At 42.4% G+C, this 18,557-nt stretch overlaps 1 protein-coding gene across 2 annotated transcripts in view; it reads left to right on the top strand.

The window, feature by feature from the left end:
- LOC124551105 (ammonium transporter Rh type B) overlaps positions 1 to 18,557 on the top strand; it is a 221,678-nt gene that overhangs the window by 56,177 nt on the left and 146,944 nt on the right. The window contains exons 1-2 of one of the 2 annotated variants that reach the window (XM_047126040.1): positions 4,732 to 4,843; positions 15,826 to 15,995. In XM_047126040.1, the coding sequence (XP_046981996.1) occupies positions 15,839 to 15,995 (157 nt within the window). In that variant the 5' untranslated portion in view covers positions 4,732 to 4,843; positions 15,826 to 15,838. Of the gene's footprint in view, positions 1 to 4,731; positions 4,844 to 15,825; positions 15,996 to 18,557 lie in introns of those variants that run through there. The other variant, XM_047126042.1, reaches the window with a different exon arrangement.

Below are 18,557 nucleotides of genomic sequence, written 5' to 3'. Positions count from 1 at the left end.
CACTACACCGCTAGCTCGGAGATACTGTGTCCCTTCGCTCGTGCACCGACTACAACATCGCGTTCAAATTCAATTAAATCTGAATAATTTCCTATCGTATGCAGCAGTAACCAATGTAACAACTGCGCCAGACATTTGTCTCACATAGGCGTACCGACTGCAGTGCCGTATTATGCCTGTTTACGTATCTCTGTATTTGATTACGCATGCCTGTACCAGTTTCTTTGGCACTCCATTGTACTTTTGCAGCTGGCCGTAGTGGCCGAGCGGTTCTAGGCGCTACAGTTTGGAACCGCGCGACCGCTACGGCCGCAGGTTCGAATCCTGCCTCGGGCATGGATGTCTGTGATGTCCTTAGGTTAGTTAGGTTTAAGTAGTTCTAAGTTCTAGGGGACTGATGACCTCAGAAGTTAAGTCCCATAGTGCTCAGAACCATTTGATTTCGTACTTGTGTAGATTACTCTCTTAATCCCAAGAAAACAAAATTTTTGGCCCCCCAATTGTCGCAAATACTAGTAAAATGTATTCTGAATAGGAATCTGTAGAATTTGTACATTTTGCATGTAGTCAAATGTACGAGGGTTATCCACAAAGTACATTACGTTTTGGAATTAAAAATAAATAAATTATTGGAAATTTTTTTATTATATACAGATGAAAGCCACACTCAAATACTACTTTTCTACATAGTTGCCATTTAAATTAAGGCACTTATCGTAGCGATGGACGAGCTTGGAAATTCCTTCGTCGTAAAATTCGGCCACCTGCGCCTTCAACCACGTGGTTACCTCTTTTGGGACAGAAAAGGTGTGATTTTTGTGGATTTCCTGGAAAGAGGCACTACAATAAACTCTCAAAGGTATTGCCAAACTCTGCACAACCTCAGAAGAGCAATACAAAACAAGCGCAGGGGAAAGTTGGGCTCAAAGAGCTTGCTGATTCACGACAACGCCCGGGCCCACACGGCAAATGCCACTCGTCAAGTTCTCGAATCTTTTAAGTGGGAGTTGTTTCCTCATCCGCCGTACAGTCCCGACCTGGCACCGAGCGACTTACACTTATTCCCAGCAATGAAGAAGTGGTTGTCTAGTGCAGCGTTTTGATGACGACGCACAGCTTCAAGAAGAGCTAACCACGTGGTTGAAGGCGCAGGCGGCCGAATTTTACGACGAAGGAATTTCGAAGCTCGTCCATCGCTACGATAAGTGCCTTAATTTAAATGGCAACTATGTAGAAAAGTAGTATTTAAGTGTGGCTTTCATCTGTACATAATTTAAAAAAATTCCAATAGTTTATTTATTTTTAATTCCAAAACGTAATGTACTTTGTGGATAGCCCTCGTAATATCAAGTACATGGGATTCGTCTGTCGTTATAGCTTCTTCTGTAAGCTTAGTATAACATTTTTGGGCTCTTCACTTGTGAACCATTAGCTATGCAGTGGCAGATTGTATTGCAACATCGTTATGGTGGTGGCTTTCTCTGTTTCACCTTGAGATCTTCATATGTGCAGCAGCCCTCTATTTCAGGCCGTCCGAAATGCAAATTGAAATTTTCTTCGGTATGTTTGTCCTTAAACAACTTATACAGCCCTAGAATGTTAACTGTACGTTCGTTTAGTGGAAAACTTTCATTGTGTTGCCCAGTAGCTTATCTTGCTTCTGTTGTAAGCGCTCCCTTGACATGCTAGAAGAGCTTCAGTCACAGACTGAAGTCTTTATAGCATATAACGTGAATTTTGTAGCATCTTTCCTACCATAACAGGATATCTGACGCAGTGCCTTCTACCATTAGCAGATGCAGCTACCCTAAAGCAATTCGTCAATTTGCTTAACATCGTTTTGAATATTTCCTGACCGAGGCCCTTACAGCATGTGGCGATTCAATTACCCAGGTCTTGCCCTCACAGTCCGAAAAGGGGCAGTACATAGTGGGTGGCAGCATAGTGCTAAATCCCTCACTTGAAACTGATTCCTGAAATTTTGTGTTTTGTGTGCCATTAGGATTTCTTGTTACTCCCTTGACGCTCCCCGGAGAACAGAACAAACCTGTGACCCTTCGTGTGGTTCTTCTTTCTATACGTTCAATATGGTACAAGTCAACAGTATTCTAGGACACGTCGCAGAGTGTTTTGTAGCAAATGTCCTCTGTGAACAGACTCTGATTTACGAATAATCAATGAATCAGTCTCCAGAATGAGATTTTCACTCTGCATCAGAGTGTGCGCTGATATGAATCTTCCTGGCAGATTAAAACTGTGCGCTGGACCGAGACTCGAACTCGGGACCTTTGCCTTTCGCTGGCTACCCAAGCATGACTCACACCCCGTCCTCTCAGATTGACTTTTTTGGAAGGTAGGAGACGAGGCACTGGCAGCAGTGAAGCTGTGAGGACGGGGCGTGAGTTGTGCTTAGGTAGCTAAAATGGTGGAGCACTTGCCCGCGAAAGGGAAAGGTCCCCCGAATTCGAGTCTCGGTCTGGTACAAAGTTTTAATCTGTCAGGAAGTTTCAATGAACCAGTCTGTCACCTGCTTCACCTATGACTGAACCTATTAGATCATTCCATTTCAGATCCCTACTAATTGACGTCTTCCATTTGTCACTGATAGTGAGTGAATGTACTTAAGTTTTTTGAAGTGCAGAAGTTTATATATTTTTTTAAATTTATAGCAAACTTCCAATTTTTGCACGACTTTGAAATCTTATGATCTGACTAAATATATGTGCAGATTTTTGATACGGTAATTCATACTGATGGCATTACCATCTGCAGAGAAAAAGAATTACAGGATGTGTGGAATGGAATGAACAGTCTGATGAGTGCAGAATACAGATTGATAGTAAATCGAAGAAATACGAAAGTAATGACAAGTAGCGGAAAAGTAGACGAAGTTAATGCATTCTGCTTCTTAGGCAGCAAAATAACCAGCGATGTAAAAAGAGGAAAACAAAGCAGAATAGCATTGTTAGGAGGGAGGGATCCAGGGTGGGGATTCGGATGGGTCTAGTGTAAGTAGACTGTTTAGGTTTTTATATTGGTAACGCCACGTAGCGCTCTGTATGAAAATCACTGGCTGTGCTGCGTGCAGTCTGTGGCTGAGTGGCATTGTTGGAATAGACGCTATTGTAGTGTTGGGCAGTTGGCTGTGAACAGCGCGTAGCGTTGCGCAGTTGGAGGTGAGCCGCCAGCAGTGGTGGATGTGGGGAGAGAAATGGCGCAGTTTTGAGAGCGGATGATCTGGACGTGTGTTCATCAGAGAGAGTAAATTTGTAAGACTGGATGTCATGAACTGCTATATATATTATGACTTTTCAACACTATTAAGGTAAATACATTGTTTGTTCTCTATCAAAATCTTTCATTTGCTAACTATGCCTATCAGTAGTTAGTGCCTTCAGTAGTTTGAATCTTTTATTTAGCTGGCAGCAGTGGCTCTCGCTGTATTGCAGTAGTTCGAGTAACGAAGATTTTTGTGAGGTAAGTGATTTGTGAAAGGTATAGGTTAATGTTAGTCAGGGCCATTCTTTTGTAGGGATTATTGAAAGTCAGATTGCGTTGCGCTAAAAATATTGTGTGTCAGTTTAGTGTTGATCAGAATAAGTAAAGAGAGAAATGTCTTGAGTACGTTCAGTTCTGTTCAGCTGTTTGAAGATCAAATAATGTAAGAGGTTTATCAGCACAGTAATTCATTGATTTTTCTAAGGGGACGTTTCAGTAGCATTGCCAGAAAGGACATTCTGGACCAAGAGAAGTCTACTAATATCGAACATAGGCCTTAATTTAAAGAAGAAATTTCTGAGAAAGTACGTTTGGAGCACAGCATTGTATGGTAGTGAGACGTGAACTGTGAGAAAAAGGAACAGAAGAGAATCGAAGGATATGAGATGTGATGTTACACAAGAATGTTGAAAGGTGGGCCGATAAAGTAAGGAATGAGGAGGTTCTCTGTAGAATCGGCGAGGGAAGGAAAATATGGGAAACACTGACAAGAATAAACTACAGGGTGGTAGGACACGTGTTAAGAGATGAAGGAGTAACTTACTTGGTTCTAGAGGGAGCTGTAGAGAGCAAAAATTGTAGAGGATGACAGAGATTGTAATACATACAGCAAATAATTGAAGTAGTTAGGAGTTGTTATCTGAGGCGAAAAAGTTGGGACAGGAGAGGAATTCGTGCCAGGCCGCATTAAACAACAAACTGGGTAGAAGACTGACGCCTCAAAAAAGTGACGGTGTGGAACTCTACCGAACACCTTATGTGGGAGCCAATACCTCGCTATCTATACCTTCTTCTGGGTCTTGGAAAGAAACAGAGCGAGCTGGATTTCACACGACCGTGCTTTTCAGAACCCATCTTGATTTCTATGTAGGAGATTGTCTGTCTCCAGGAGTGTCATAATACGCGCACTCGATTGCTTCCTGCGTGTTGACGCAGTTCTCGAAAAGAGCAACGTAGCTGTTCCTCTCTGCTGCTTCGTTGTGCTGGGAACAGAACAGAGTTGGGTTCACAGTGGGTAGTTTCTCGGAAGAGCACTGGAATTACCATCCGTGTTGGCGGAAGAAGTGCGAGTGTCAGCAGTGGTGGTATGCGGTAACTGAGGCAGAGGTGTAATCGGTGGAAAGAATTTGACTCGTGAGGGGGGCGGGGTATTGGATGGTCAGGGTAGAGGGGGTCAGGGTGGGGAGGTAGAGAGGGGCGTTGCTCCCTGGAGGCCCGTCCCCTGGGGAGACGTGATGAGGAAGCGGCTACTCACGCAGCTGCGAGTGACGCGATCCTCGTATGCGTGCCAGGACGGCACCAGCTGCTACTGCTGAACACCTGCTGCAAATTTCGCCGTTCTGAGGTGAGTACTGCACGCTGCAGGCCTACGAACTGCTGGTTCGCATCTCACCACGCAGTGGTCACGGTCAACTGCAACTAATTATCCTCTATAAAGCAAACGCCCTTTTCTTGCTGTAGTGTTTATACAGGGTAATCATCTTGGGGTTGAAGCTCCTTTTTCCGTGTTTGCTTTAACAGTACCAATGTTTACAGCTGGTAAACAGTGAAACAGTGACAGTGACAACTCTATATATATATATATATATATATATATATATATATATATATATATATATATATATATAGTGTTTGACAGTGATGAAGATGAGGAAAAAGAAAATGTCTGAGCAGGACAGCTTCTGTTACGTTTGGAAGGTAGGAGACGAGGTACTGGCAGAAGTAAAGCTGAGAGGACGGGGCGTGTGTCGTGCTTAGGTAGCTCAGATGGGCGCGGCAAGTACAAGACATAAGAAAATGTCTGACAAGCTGACTGAGGAGGAGCGAACACAAGTTCTCCAACCACTGTTGGAGAAAGGCTGGAAAGTTACAGAGAATCGAGATGCCATTGCTAAGGATTGTATATATTCAATAATTTCAATGAGGCATTTGCTTTCATGACTCGTGTTGCACTCTTGGCAGAGAAGATGGATCATCATCCTGAATGGTTTGATGTCTACAATAACGTACAAGTTACACTGGCATCTCCCGATGTTAATGGTGTCAGCCATCGTGATATAAAAATGGCAGACTTCATGGAGAAAGTAGCTGGTACAGTGAAGTCGTAGGCAATGTCTTACTGAAGCTGCATCTATAGAACGTGAAATCTTCAAGCTTTTTAATAAACAACTATAAATAAATTTAAAAAAAAGATGGTAGAGCACTTGCCAACGAAAGGCAAAGGCCCCGAGTTCGAGTCTCGGTGCGAGACACAGTTTTAATCTACCAGGAAGTTTCATATTAACGCACACTCCGCTGCAGAGTGAAAATCTCATTCTGGAAACATCCCCCAGGCTGTGGCTAAGCTATGTCTCCGCAATATCATTTCTTTCAGGAGTGCTAGTTCTGCAAGGTTCGCAGGAGAGCTTCTGATAAGTTTGGAAGGTAGGAGACGAGGTACTGGCAGAAGTAAAGCTGTGAGGACGGGGCGTGAGTCGTGCTTGGGTAGCTCAGTTGATAGAGCACTTGCCCGCAAAAGGCAAAGGTCCCGAGTTCGAGTCTCGGTCCGGCACACAGTTTTAATCTGCCAGGAAGTTTCAAATGTGTAAGAGGTTGCACATGACAAACTGTGGAACAAAACAATGTGTAGAAACACAACACATCAGAAAAACCACACCATGTGGTAAAAAGATGCAAAATAAAAGCGCACTGAAGATTCTGCAACTGCAGTGAAACATGTTTGGGTTAAAAAACAAAACTGTGTTCTACTAAAGGCGGACCATATCCAAAAATATTCGTATTTATACAGGGTGTTTGAGAAAGAACTCCCTAGTTTTAAATACGAATTTAACGTGGAAGTTAATGAAAAATTACATGAATGAGTACATATCATGAATGAGAATTCCTTCAAGTTTTGTTTAATGTTGGTGGACGTCAACGTGGCATCCATTTCTTGCCCTGCACACATCGAGACGATATTCCACTTCTCGCCCCGTATTCACCAACATTCCAGGTGTAACTGTCCCAACCGGCGCGACGATTTTTTCCAGTAAATGAATGATGTCTCTGACCTTTTCACTATACACAACAATTTTTATGTGGCCCCAAAAGAAAAAGTCTAGTGAGGTTAAGTATATGTATATGTGTATGTGTGTTTCAGGTGTTCGATTTCAACCAAACTTGGTAGGCATATCACTGTCTGGAAATCATCGCTATGGCGATAAAAACCACATTCCTATTAAAAGGGTGTGAGTGATGAAATCAGTATAGCTCTCGGTGTGCGAGTACCCACGCTTTAGTCACTGTGTATTTGAGAAAGCGCTTAGAGATATGCAACTAACTTTACGTATAATTTCAAAATTTTACAATACGTTTCCCCGATGAGTACACCAACAAAACGATGAAATGAAAACAGTTTATCGCTTACCACATTTTCGCTGTGCATGTAGTAAAATTGCTGCATGAACCATTACTTTTTAGTTCATGACTTCTTTACTACAGCGTCCGCAGATATATTTTGCATAGAGTACCCACACCTGCCACTGAATGTATCTAGAAAAACATATCATTGTAAGACATATAGTTCAGGAGATATGACGTCATAAACACTGAGATTTATAAAAAAAATTGCGCATCATGCATGACGTTGTAATATATTACTTCTTTTCTTCGAACTCAATTCGCAAGATATTCCTCAGGCAGTAGCCTCATATGCCACTGGATGTACCTGCAAAATTATAACATTGTAAGCACATAGTTTAGAATATACGTCATAAACATTTCATAAACATTGAGCCTGATTGAAATGAAACTACAGCGCGAAATTCGCTAGGGATACAGATGAAATACATGTAATATATTTTATATATACGTGAAATACGTGGGTTGGAACATTAATAGTGGCAACTATTTATTTACAGCTCGTACAAAATAGATACGTGTTTCAAAGTTTTACTGACTTTCAAAGCAGTCACCAGTATTGTGTATAACCCGTTGCCAGCGATGTGGAAGTCGTAGGATACTCTTAGCAGTGCCAGTTGTGTAGACAGTTCGAGCGGCGCGGTCTACGGTCCGACGAAATTATAGCAGGTCTGTAGCGAATGCCCTGAAGTGTTTCCTTCAGTTTAGAAATCGTACTCGAGGGCTTACGTCAGGTGAGTGCAGTAGATGGTATGGCATTTAGCAGCCCCAAAAGTCAAACAAATCAGTAACAGCTTGCACTGTACGTGCTTGAGTATTGTCCTGCAGAATGATGGTCAGGTCCTGTAGAAAGTGCCATCACTTCTATGCTGTTCGTTTTTGGAACACAACCTGTGGTGTCACCGCCAGACACCACACTTGCTAGGTGGTAGCCTTTAAATCGGCCGCGGTCCGTTAGTATACGTCGGACCCGCGTGTCGCCACTATCAGTGATTGCAGACCGAGCGCCGCCACACGGCAGGTCTAGAGAGACTTCCTAGCACTCGCCCCAGTTGTACAACTGACTTTGCTAGCGATGGTTCACTGACAAAATACGCTCTCATTTGCCGAGACGATAGTTCAGCATAGCCTTCAGCTACGTCATTTGCCACGACCTAGCAAGGCACCATGTTCAGTTACTATTGATATTGTGAATAATGTACAGTCAAGAGCGACGCTCGTCATTAATGGATTAAAGTTAAGTATTCCACCAGCTACGTCCGTTTTTCTAAATTCTAATTTCCTTGTCCTGTTCCAGACCTCACGCCAGCCTGCGTGAGCTAAAACGCGTGCCTTTCGGCTTCCTCTAGTAACCCGGTGTTGGCTCTCCTGCCAACCCACAACACAACCAACGACCAGCTTAGAGAAAGAAGTGATGACACTTTGAGCAGGACGTGACCATCATTTTGGAGGACAATGCACATGCACGTAAAGTGCAAGCTATTACTGATTTATTTGACTTATAGGCCTACTAACAAGGGAACCTCCCCATCGCACTCCCCTCAGATTTAGTTATAAGTTGGCACAGTGGATAGGCCTTGAAAAACTGAACACAGATCAGTCGAGAAAACAGGAAGAAGTTGTGTGGAACTATGAAAAAAACAAGCAAAATATACAAACTGAGTAGTCCATGTGCAAGATAGGCAACATCAAGGACATTTCAAGCTTGGCAACGCCGTGGTCTCGTGGTTAGCGTGAGCAACTGCGGAACGAGAGATCCTTGGTTCAAGTCTTCCCTTGAGTTAAAATTTTTATTTTTTATTTTCAGACAATTATCAAAGTTCTGGCACTCACACAAAATCAACTTCGATCTCCAAAATTCCAGTACATGTTGAGATTTGCTTGGACATATGCAGGATTTGACGGTCTACACACGGAAAAATTTGAAAACGTTAAAAACATGTGTTTTGACAGAGCACAGGGAAAAGTGTGCGACTGTGAAAATGTTGCATTCATTTGTTGCAGTTTATGTGACAAACTCTTATGTTTTTATCACTTTTTTGGGAGTGATTATCACATCCACAAGAAAACCCGAATCGGGCAAGGTAGAAGAATCGTTTTACCCATTCGCCAAGTGTACAAGTTAGGTGGGTCGACAACATATTCCTGTCATGTGACGCACATGCCGTCACCAGTGTCGTATAGAATACATCAGACGTGTTTTCCTGTGGAATAATCGGTTGACCTATGACCTTGCGATCAAATGTTTTCGGTTTCCATTGGAGAGTCACATCCTTTCGTCTACTAATCGCACGGTTTTGCGGTGCGGTAGCAAAACACAACCACTAAACTTATTACAGTGAACAGAGACGTCAATGAACGGACAGATCATAACTTTGCGAAAAGAAAGAAAGTAAAAATTTCACTCGAGGGAAGACTTGAACCGAGGACCTCACGCTAACCACGGGGCCACGGCGTTATTGAGCTGACACTCCTTGATGTTGCCTATCTTGCGCATGGACTACTCAGTTTGTATATTTTGCTTATTTTTTTCATAGTTCCACACAACTTCTTCCTGCTTTTTCGACTGATCTGTGTTCAGCTTTTCAAGGCCTATCCACTGTGCCAACTTATAACAAAATCTGAGGGGGTTGCGATGGGGAGGTTCCCTTGTAAGTACTATACCACCTACTGCACTCCCCTGATTTAAGCCTTTGTAAGTTCAACTCGATTTCTAAACGGAAGGATATACTTCTCGACATTCGCTTTAGAACTGCTACGAATTCGTCGGGCAACAGACTGCGCCGCTCGAACTGTCAATACAACTGGCACTGCTAAACAGTATCCTACGACTTCTACATCACTGGCAACGGGTTATACACAATGCTGTTGACTACTTTGAAGGTCAGTGAAACTTCGAAACACTTATCTATTTTGTACGAGCTGTAAATAAATTTAAACTGTTTTAGAGCTGTTAGCGGAATTCTTCCTAAAATCACGCCTTTAAAATGGCGCCTGTAGCAGAGGTGTGTTCCAAGCAGAGAGCTTTCATTTAAAAACCTTAAACATGGCTGCGAAACAGCAACTATGTAAACTTGAAGAGGCTGAAGAACCAGCCAACCAGTTGGAAAAAAAAAAGTTTATCAGCTCCTGACCTTGGTTTCGTTATTCGTAAAAATATCTTTTTCAGAAGTAGTGGTCCTTGTTACATCACATGATGGTACATTAGATGAAGCCGAACGGCTCTTGTCATAAACAAAATTGAGAAAACAAGAATAATCGCAAGCCACGGGTTTAAGAGCAGCCAGATTAGATATATCGTACTTCAGAATGAATGTTCACTAGAAATGCCCACAGATTGAGGCTCTTGTCAACATTAAATTGTAACAGGTGTCACGGGATAAAATATTTGCATAAGGTGCACGTAAATATTTTATCCGTGACCTTTCGGTTAGAAACCGGTAACGGCGCTAATTAAATAAATAAACAGCATTGTAAAAAGTGGCTTGTTGCTGTCGTCTTCTCTGTAAGAGTCAACCTGTGTTTTGCACACAACCACGGGCTCAGAATGTCAGTATTTGATGAATTAGCACTGAAAATCGGGTTTTTAGTGACCCTGGAAGGCTTTAGGTAGGCCACTTGCAACTGGGACTGGATGGCCATTTCAGCTGTCACATGGTGTCATGTGCAGTCATCTCACATGCAGTAGCAGTCCATGTGTGTGGGATTGTGATGGACACTATTTCTCAAAGTTTCATGTTCCTCTTGGAGACCAGTACATGCAAAACGAGCACTTTCTGATGGCATTCGATTCTGTATGTAAAATAGTTACTATAAGGTCTGCAACTTTGCTTCCACCGTTTTACAATAGACGACAGTAGTGGAAAGTAGTGGTGCAAGTCGTTCGTCGTAAGTGTCATACAGTAAGCTTAGGCATTTGAGAACATAATGCCATCAAAATATCAGCCGATTTTTTAATGCATCATAAAGTTTTTCTCGACTGAATACGTCAACTTATGAGCCCAATTCTCGTCATCTGTTTTAACTTTACGCTTTGATATATGAAGAAATCTGCGGCTGAGGGTCATAAAAAGCTGTGTAACACCTGTGATGAGACGCCTGTTAGTGACTGAACTTCGCAGAAAATGGTTTCCATGCTTCAAGAGTGGTAATTTTGACGTTGAAGTCCGGCACGGCTGTGAAAGAGAGAAAGCTTTGGATGCTACTGCAACCGACGGGAACAATCACAGGAGGTCGTTATCGAAAGCAATTGATGTGTTTGAGCCGAGCAGTGATAGACGAGCTGCCACACTACAGCGATAGACATGAAAAGATAATTTTGCAGCACGACAGCGCACGATCCCATTTCGAAAATCCCGTCAAAACATACTTGGAAACGTTGAAATGGGAAGTTTCACCCGAACCGCTGTATTCTCCAGATATTCCTCCCTCTGACTGGCACCTTTCTCGATCCATGGCAAACGACGTAGCTGACTAGCACTTGCGGTCATATGAACAAGTGCAAAATTGGATCGATTCATGGTTCCCCTCAAAAGATGCGGGATTCGTATGCTCCCCTAAAGCTAGAAGAAAGCAGTGGCCAACGATGACCAACACTTTGAATCTAAATTTTTTGTAAGTTTTTAACAATAAAGCATCGAGCTTCGAGAAAAAACGGCAGAAGCAAAGTTGTAGACCTTTTAGATGTTGGCGCCATAGTTAACTTTACATTGGAGATGGCTCTTGACAGCTTTTGCCTCCACAGTGTGTAAGGTGTCAGGCAAATCCAACACCTTCCATGAAAACCCTGACATGATAAGCAAATCCAGTAGTATGTCACATAGCTCCAAATAAATCGTGACATTAAATTAACCAAAGTAATACGAGTAACAAGTGAGCAAATGGAATACCACAGACTAACACAAGAATGCCTAAATGCATGTCATACCTTCCCACCGTGAGACAGACGCAGTTCCGAGGGGAGAAACGAGAGCAGAAGCCGAGAGCAGAACTGTGTTAAGCGAGAAGGCCCTACGATAAGGGACGGACACCCATGTCGCCAGCTAACCGCTACGACCACACCACCCGCAAGTTTTTAGCGTGAGACTTTTTCGCATCTCTGTTACGTTAGGACCACCCCCCAGCCCATGTTCAAAGCTAGAGCCCTCCAGAAGAACAGTATAGATCTTACAATAACACAAAAAGGGCTACACCACCCGGAAGTTTTAGCGTGAGACTTTTTCGCGTCTCTGTTACATCAGGACAACCCCCCAGCCCATGTTAAAAGATAGAGCCCTCCAGAAGAACAGTATAGATCTTACGATAACAGTAAAAGGACCACACCAGCTGCAAGTTTTAGCGTGAGACTTTTTCGCGTCTCTGTTACGTTGCAAACTTTAAAAACATTGCCCCACCACGAAAAGTATAACGTTTCTCATTGGATAGACAGAATTTTTGTAGGCGGAGCTTAAGGTTAACATTGAGACCCTGATTGGTCAGATGAAAACACAGCCAGGTAGTTTTTTTTTTAAACCAACTTTGGTAAATTGTAGTAAGGAGAAGTTAGGAGAGAGTTGCTTGAGAGTTGCTTCCGAGACGGCGAGGTGAGCGGAGCTGTGCTGCCCGCCGCCCCCTGACGAACACCGACAAGAAAATGAACGCACGCGATGCCGCATAACAGCGCATAAAGCTTCACTCAGAACTGCAGAAGTCTCATCTGTTACATCCCCCTTTTTGCGTAATACTAGTGTCGATCGTCAATTAAAGGTCATGGTATTCACATTTGCCACTTGAAGTAAAAATCTGAAACGCGATGATTTTTCTGTTATTTAGTTATTAAGAAGCCACATCAGCCACTGTAATTTAAGACAAGTTAGATAAGTAATTAAAGATAACTGAGGGTCACTGTAGACCATTTTGATAGTTTTCTCTTTTGTGAAACTTAATTTAAACCTAGATTGTAGATGTGATATGGCATAGGTCATCCTTCGATCCATTGTAGAACTTGGAAACCCACTCAGGGAATATTCGTTCACATTTTTGTTGAACGCAGTTGGTTTTTACCATCCTGTATTAAAACATTTCGTTTTATCAATAGTGCAATTTATAAACGATGTTTTGTGAGTAGAATAAAATTTCCAATGGTAAACTTAACTGCTTTTTCGACGTTATTTTACCAGCTAACTAAAAATAGGAAAGCCTTGAACCCCTTCCACTAAATTTGGTTAGTATTAAGATTCTTTTACAGGGAGTGCAGTGGAGCTGATGCTGAGATCATTAAGTATTTGGTTATATCATCGCTAGTCTCACTGAACTCTTCTGAACTCTACATGTCATGTGTGGTCTGGCGTCTGCTTACCAGCAACAGGTCCCAGGTTCACACTAGTCAATTCCCTAAAAAACACGCTCAGAGCGTCGTTGCGCGAAAGTGGTAGGGAGACACGATACAGAACAAACAGACACCACAATGAAAGTTTAGAAGTGTCAAATTCCTTGCTGCAGACAATGCTCAAATCGCCTAAGGTACCTAGCAAGGATATTTTCAAATTTGAAGTCTGGTACAGCACGCAGTTGTAGTCTGTGGCAGAATTCCACACTGTTGTCTGCCGCGAGCGTCCCCATCAGTATCCTCACATATCCAGTAACGTCTCTCATTCTTCCTCCCCTCCTGAAAAATCAGAATAAGACTATAAATTTACAATGCACTATGACAGGAAATGATGTACAATGTGTGGCGTCCCCGCACTCCAACCGCGTACTGATGTTGTCGACGCCGTAGAGCTGCCACTGCCACAGCTATCGCAGTGGAGTCCAGACACGATGCGCGATGACGTAGGTCCCCGTTGGTGAACGGGACACAGAAATGCGAACTCGTACGATGGATGCTTCTTCTGATTTAAGATTGAATGATTCATTGCCCGGATATGCGGTAGTTGTTAAATCTCATCCGCATCGTACACACCACCAATTGCGAGGTAACATTGTAATTACCAGTCTCCTCGTACGTTGTTGGTTCGTTGCTATGGGGTTGTTGAACCTGTATGAAGCGAGATCCACAGATACTCTTTGATCACGTCTGAGTGAACCTAAAGTTAAAAAAAGTTCTCTTTTCAATTAATAAAGTAGGTATTTTGATATTCAGATTAAATAGTCCCTGCTGAATAGTCGTTGGTTAACTATCACTGATTAAATCACTTAATAATGTAGTCCACGCTTGATATTTCACTTGCAACGAACAGTTTATTGTTCCTTGACCACTAAATACTTTATAACTTTCGCACCACACGCACACGCAGTTGGTTGGCAAAGTCAGTTCTATTAAAATTAAGTTTCTTGACAATTACGACAACTTGACTCTTCAGCGTAGTTGTATTATCTTCGTGAAGTCGTGTAATTGTGTCCTACTCGAGACTAATTGAGTGTAGTCCTTTGACATACTATCCACTCTTCTTTCAGTTCCAACTACCCGAAAGTCAAGTCCAATATTCACTAGTTTCGCCAATAAAGTTCAATTAACCCGATATGCACGGTTAAACGCGTCTGTCAGTTCCTGTCTCAGCTTAGAAAATCAGTTTACGAAGTTCGTGAATCACGTCACGCAAGAAACACTTCTGAACGCAAAACAATCTCGTCGCGTTCCGTGCTCTCAATAACTGAGACAAGAATTGTTCTCGCACGTCTTTACAGGACGAGAGCCATCAAGCAACTTCTTCTGTGAAAGAGTATTGTAGGCGCATTGAATTTCTTCGTTGCGCATACAACTCTCTTCCACATAAAAGCTATATCTGACTAACATCACCTTGGACTTAGCTTTCAAGATATTAATTGCAATTATCACTTGGATATTTGTCCATTAATTAAATCTGAGGTTTCTTCCTCCTCTTTTCATAACAAAAACTATCAGTGATGTATAAACTTGTTGTTATCGAAACTTCTCGGTGTTAGCTTATCGGCAAAGATGTCGTATTTGCCAAGATAACTCTTCCCTACTTCATATTATGATATTCTGTCTTAACTGACTTTTAGGGGGTCGTTGGGCTGTTATAAATGCCAGAAATAGTACTCATTGTCGAAGCTTCTGGACAATTGCAGCTGGAGATGGTGGCCATCTTGGTGCTGCTGTCGGCTCCGGACCTATGAACGCAATAAAAGGCTAGCTAAGCTCCCTGGCTCAAAACATCTGATGCGCTCACCAACTGGAGATAGCAGTCACGTTGGTGCCGAAGTTGGTGCTGCCTCTACACGCCACGTGCCATCTAGCCAATGACTACCAATGCAGAAATAGTATTTTTCCAGATGATGGACAACCATGGCCATTTTGTGAAGTCCTCGACAGTTGAAACCGGTGATTGTTGTTGTGGTTGACACGAGAGCCAACACCGTGTTACTAGAGGAGGCCGAAAGGCACGCGTTTTAGCTCACGCAGGCTGGCGTGAGGTCTGGAACAGGACAAGGAAATTAGAATTTAGAAAAAAAGGACGTAGCTGGTGGAATACTTAACTTTAATCCATTAATGATGAACGCCGCTCTTGGCGGTACATGATTCACAATATCAATAGTAACTGAACATGGCGCCTTGCTAGGTCATAGCAAATGACGTAGCTGAAGGCTATGCTAAACTGTCGTCTCTGCAAATGAGAGCGTATTTTGTCAGTGAACCGTCGCTATCAAAGTCGGTTGTACAACTGGGGCGAGTGCTAGGAAGTCTCTCTAGACCTGCCGTGTGGCGGCGCTCGGTCTGCAATCACTGATAGTGGCGACACGCGGGTCCGACGTATACTAACGGACCGCGGCCGATTTAAAGGCTACCACCTAGCAAGTGTGGGGTCTGGCGGTGACACCACAACTGTGTTGGTACTGTAGTTGGTGCTGAGTCTATCCACTGTGGAGAATGTTGGTTAGACACCAAGCACATGACACCCAGAGTAGAAATGGTATGTCTTGTTGCAGGCGCTGGACGATCATGGCTACTAAGTGGAGCCCCCGGCAGTTGGAGGTGGCGGTGATCTTGGTGCTGCAGCTGGTGCTCTTGTTGGTGCTGGGACTGTGCACCACCTACCAGACAGGCGAGGCCACCGAGCACGTGACACCGGATGCAGAGATGGCGAAGTACTACCCCCGTGAGTAACTATGCATTTCTTGTCTCCTTCTAGAGCGCTAAGTATTATCGCTAACTTTTTTTGGTTATTTAGATTAAGGATTTTCGACATAGAGGTTATTAGAAAAAATAAATTATTATTTAAATTTTCACACTAAGCGTATTGCATAAATATACGAGTGTAATCTAACGAAAGGTACAACACGAATACTTAAAATCTTGAACATAATTTACTGAGGTTATGACTTTCAGTTGCTCTCAGTATTTTATTTGTACATAATTTCTCCGCTGTTTCAGTATCCCAGGTCCAGTATTAGTTCTTCTGTGACCTTCTTCTTTACTGGTTTCCTTCTCCCTATTTTGCTCTAAAATTTGCAATATAAGCTTTTATGTCTTAGAATATGCCTGAATGGAGGACATTTCCTTCTTTCGATATATTTGTGAAATCTTTATGTCCCCTTATTCCTTCTAATGCTGCTTCATTTTTCTCTCCTGTCCACCTAGGACTGGTCATCCTACGCCATGACCACATATGACCTTGTAGAAATAATAAACAACCAACCAGTTGCAAAATGGAAGATTTGTTAAACCCCTTTACTACGGTTTCAACGTGTATAAAAATGTCATCTCCAGAAGGGAATACTAACAGCGTAAACAGGTTAACATTAAGAAATTGTCAAGAAATATATGTTGGATTACACGTTGTGGCAAAGGTACGTTAGAAAATAGCCGAAAGGCGCCAGTCGAACATGAAATTTCAACTCTCTAACAATTAAAACATGCTCAACATTGTTGTCATTTGGTACTTTCTCGCCACTGTTGTGGACTAGCATCACGTACGCAACGCTCTGGCTAAGGAAAGCTTCTGGTAAAAGAGGCCATTAGTAGTATGTACAGGGAGTGTGCGTGATAGTGAATGAAACTTTATCATGCTAAATTTGCTGAAAACGTTAAAATTAAAATTATGGCGCTAAAAACCTCATCATATTTAGCTGTGCACATATTTAAAATTAATAAAATCGCAACAAATAATAAGTTAGCGTCTACAAATGTCATTCTGGTAAAAACAAATTACGTAAAATTGTGAACAGTGCAAGTAGAAAGAGTAGCAAAAAGAACCAGGCCGTAGAAGGGGGCGGGAGGAGGAAAAGGGAGAGGATTGGGGGTAGAGGGAGGAGGGAGGGAAGGACGGAAAGGGGAAAGGGGGGATCGTGATAGATGGTGGTGGATTTGGGGGTGGAGGGTGGGTGGAAGATTATAAAACATGTATAGCTGTCAAATATAAGATATCTGAAAATTTGGAACATCAAAGCTCATAATAACAAAGAAGAAACAAAAGTATCACTAACATTAACAGGCGAGGAAAATAACATATCCTAAAGGCAAAATGTAAGATCGAGCCACTTCTTTGTTACTTTAGCGAAAATAGGGGTCTGAAACTGTCTAGGAAATTTCTATTTTGGAGTTGCACCTGTTCATATAAAATGGATCCCTCTTCACGAGTAAAATGTTTATAAGTCTCTAATTCTTTTAGTAGGTCAAGCTTGTTACCTTTGCTTTCTTTATGCAAAAGTTCTAAGTGTACTAGTGTCTGTGGTGTGCGTTAGAGAAAAGCAGATGTTCAGAAAAAGTGGAGTTGTACACATTTCCACCACCTTTATCTAGCAAGTGCTCTTTGCATCTAACTTTGAACGGTCCGTCTGTCTGTCCTATGTAACAGTTAGGGCAGTCATTACATGTCATTTTATAAACACCAGAGTTTTTGAAACGGTCTTCTTGTGTCCTGATAGAATGGGTTAATTTTTGTTTTACGCTGTTGTTTACAGAGAAAGCAACTTTACAGCCGTATTTCTTGTTTAACAGCGGACTTCTTCTGTGCGACACATTTCCTAGGAAAGGTATACAAACAAATTTTTTACTCACATCTCCTGTCTTCAAGCTGTTCTTACCCAAAGGTACACACTAAACACCTTTTTTTGTTTCTTTACAATATAATCAACCACCTTAGTGCCATACCCATTGTTAATTGTAATGGGCTTAATTACGGATATTTCTTTTTGGAAACAATTCATTTCGAAAGGAGAGCGCACTGCGCGTTTTATTACAGAGGGGAGGAGAGCAGATTTTTGTGATTGTAGATGATATGAGTTGGGTGTAATGATGTTACCTGCAAGAATAGGTTTACGAAAAAGTCAAAGCTGGTTTCGTTCTAGAGTAAACTTAATTTCGAATCTAGAAAATGCCCCCCCCCCCCCCGCCCCCGACGCCCCGCCTCCCTACCGTTCAGCGCTCTGGTTCTTTTTATTTATAGTTTCTATTTGCGCTGTTCACAGTTTTACGTAAATTGTTCTTACCACAGTGACATTTGTAGATAGTAACTTGTTATTTGTTGCCATTTTGCTAATTTTAAATTTCTGGTTTTTAATGTCAAAATTTTAGTCTTAACGCTTTAACCAAGTTTAGCGTTGTAAAGTTTCACTCACTGTCGCGCACCCTCGTTGCGCATACTAGGAGTGCTCTCACTTGGCAGAAGGTTCCCTGAGCCCAAGCATATCGTACGTGATGCTAATGCACTAGCTGTACA

Source organism: Schistocerca americana, chromosome 9 (assembly GCF_021461395.2).
Source record: "Schistocerca americana isolate TAMUIC-IGC-003095 chromosome 9, iqSchAmer2.1, whole genome shotgun sequence".
Taxonomy (NCBI): Eukaryota; Metazoa; Arthropoda; class Insecta; order Orthoptera; family Acrididae; genus Schistocerca; species Schistocerca americana.
The sequence above is the reverse complement of the archived record's forward strand: the minus strand, read 5'-3'. Positions and strand labels throughout refer to the sequence as shown.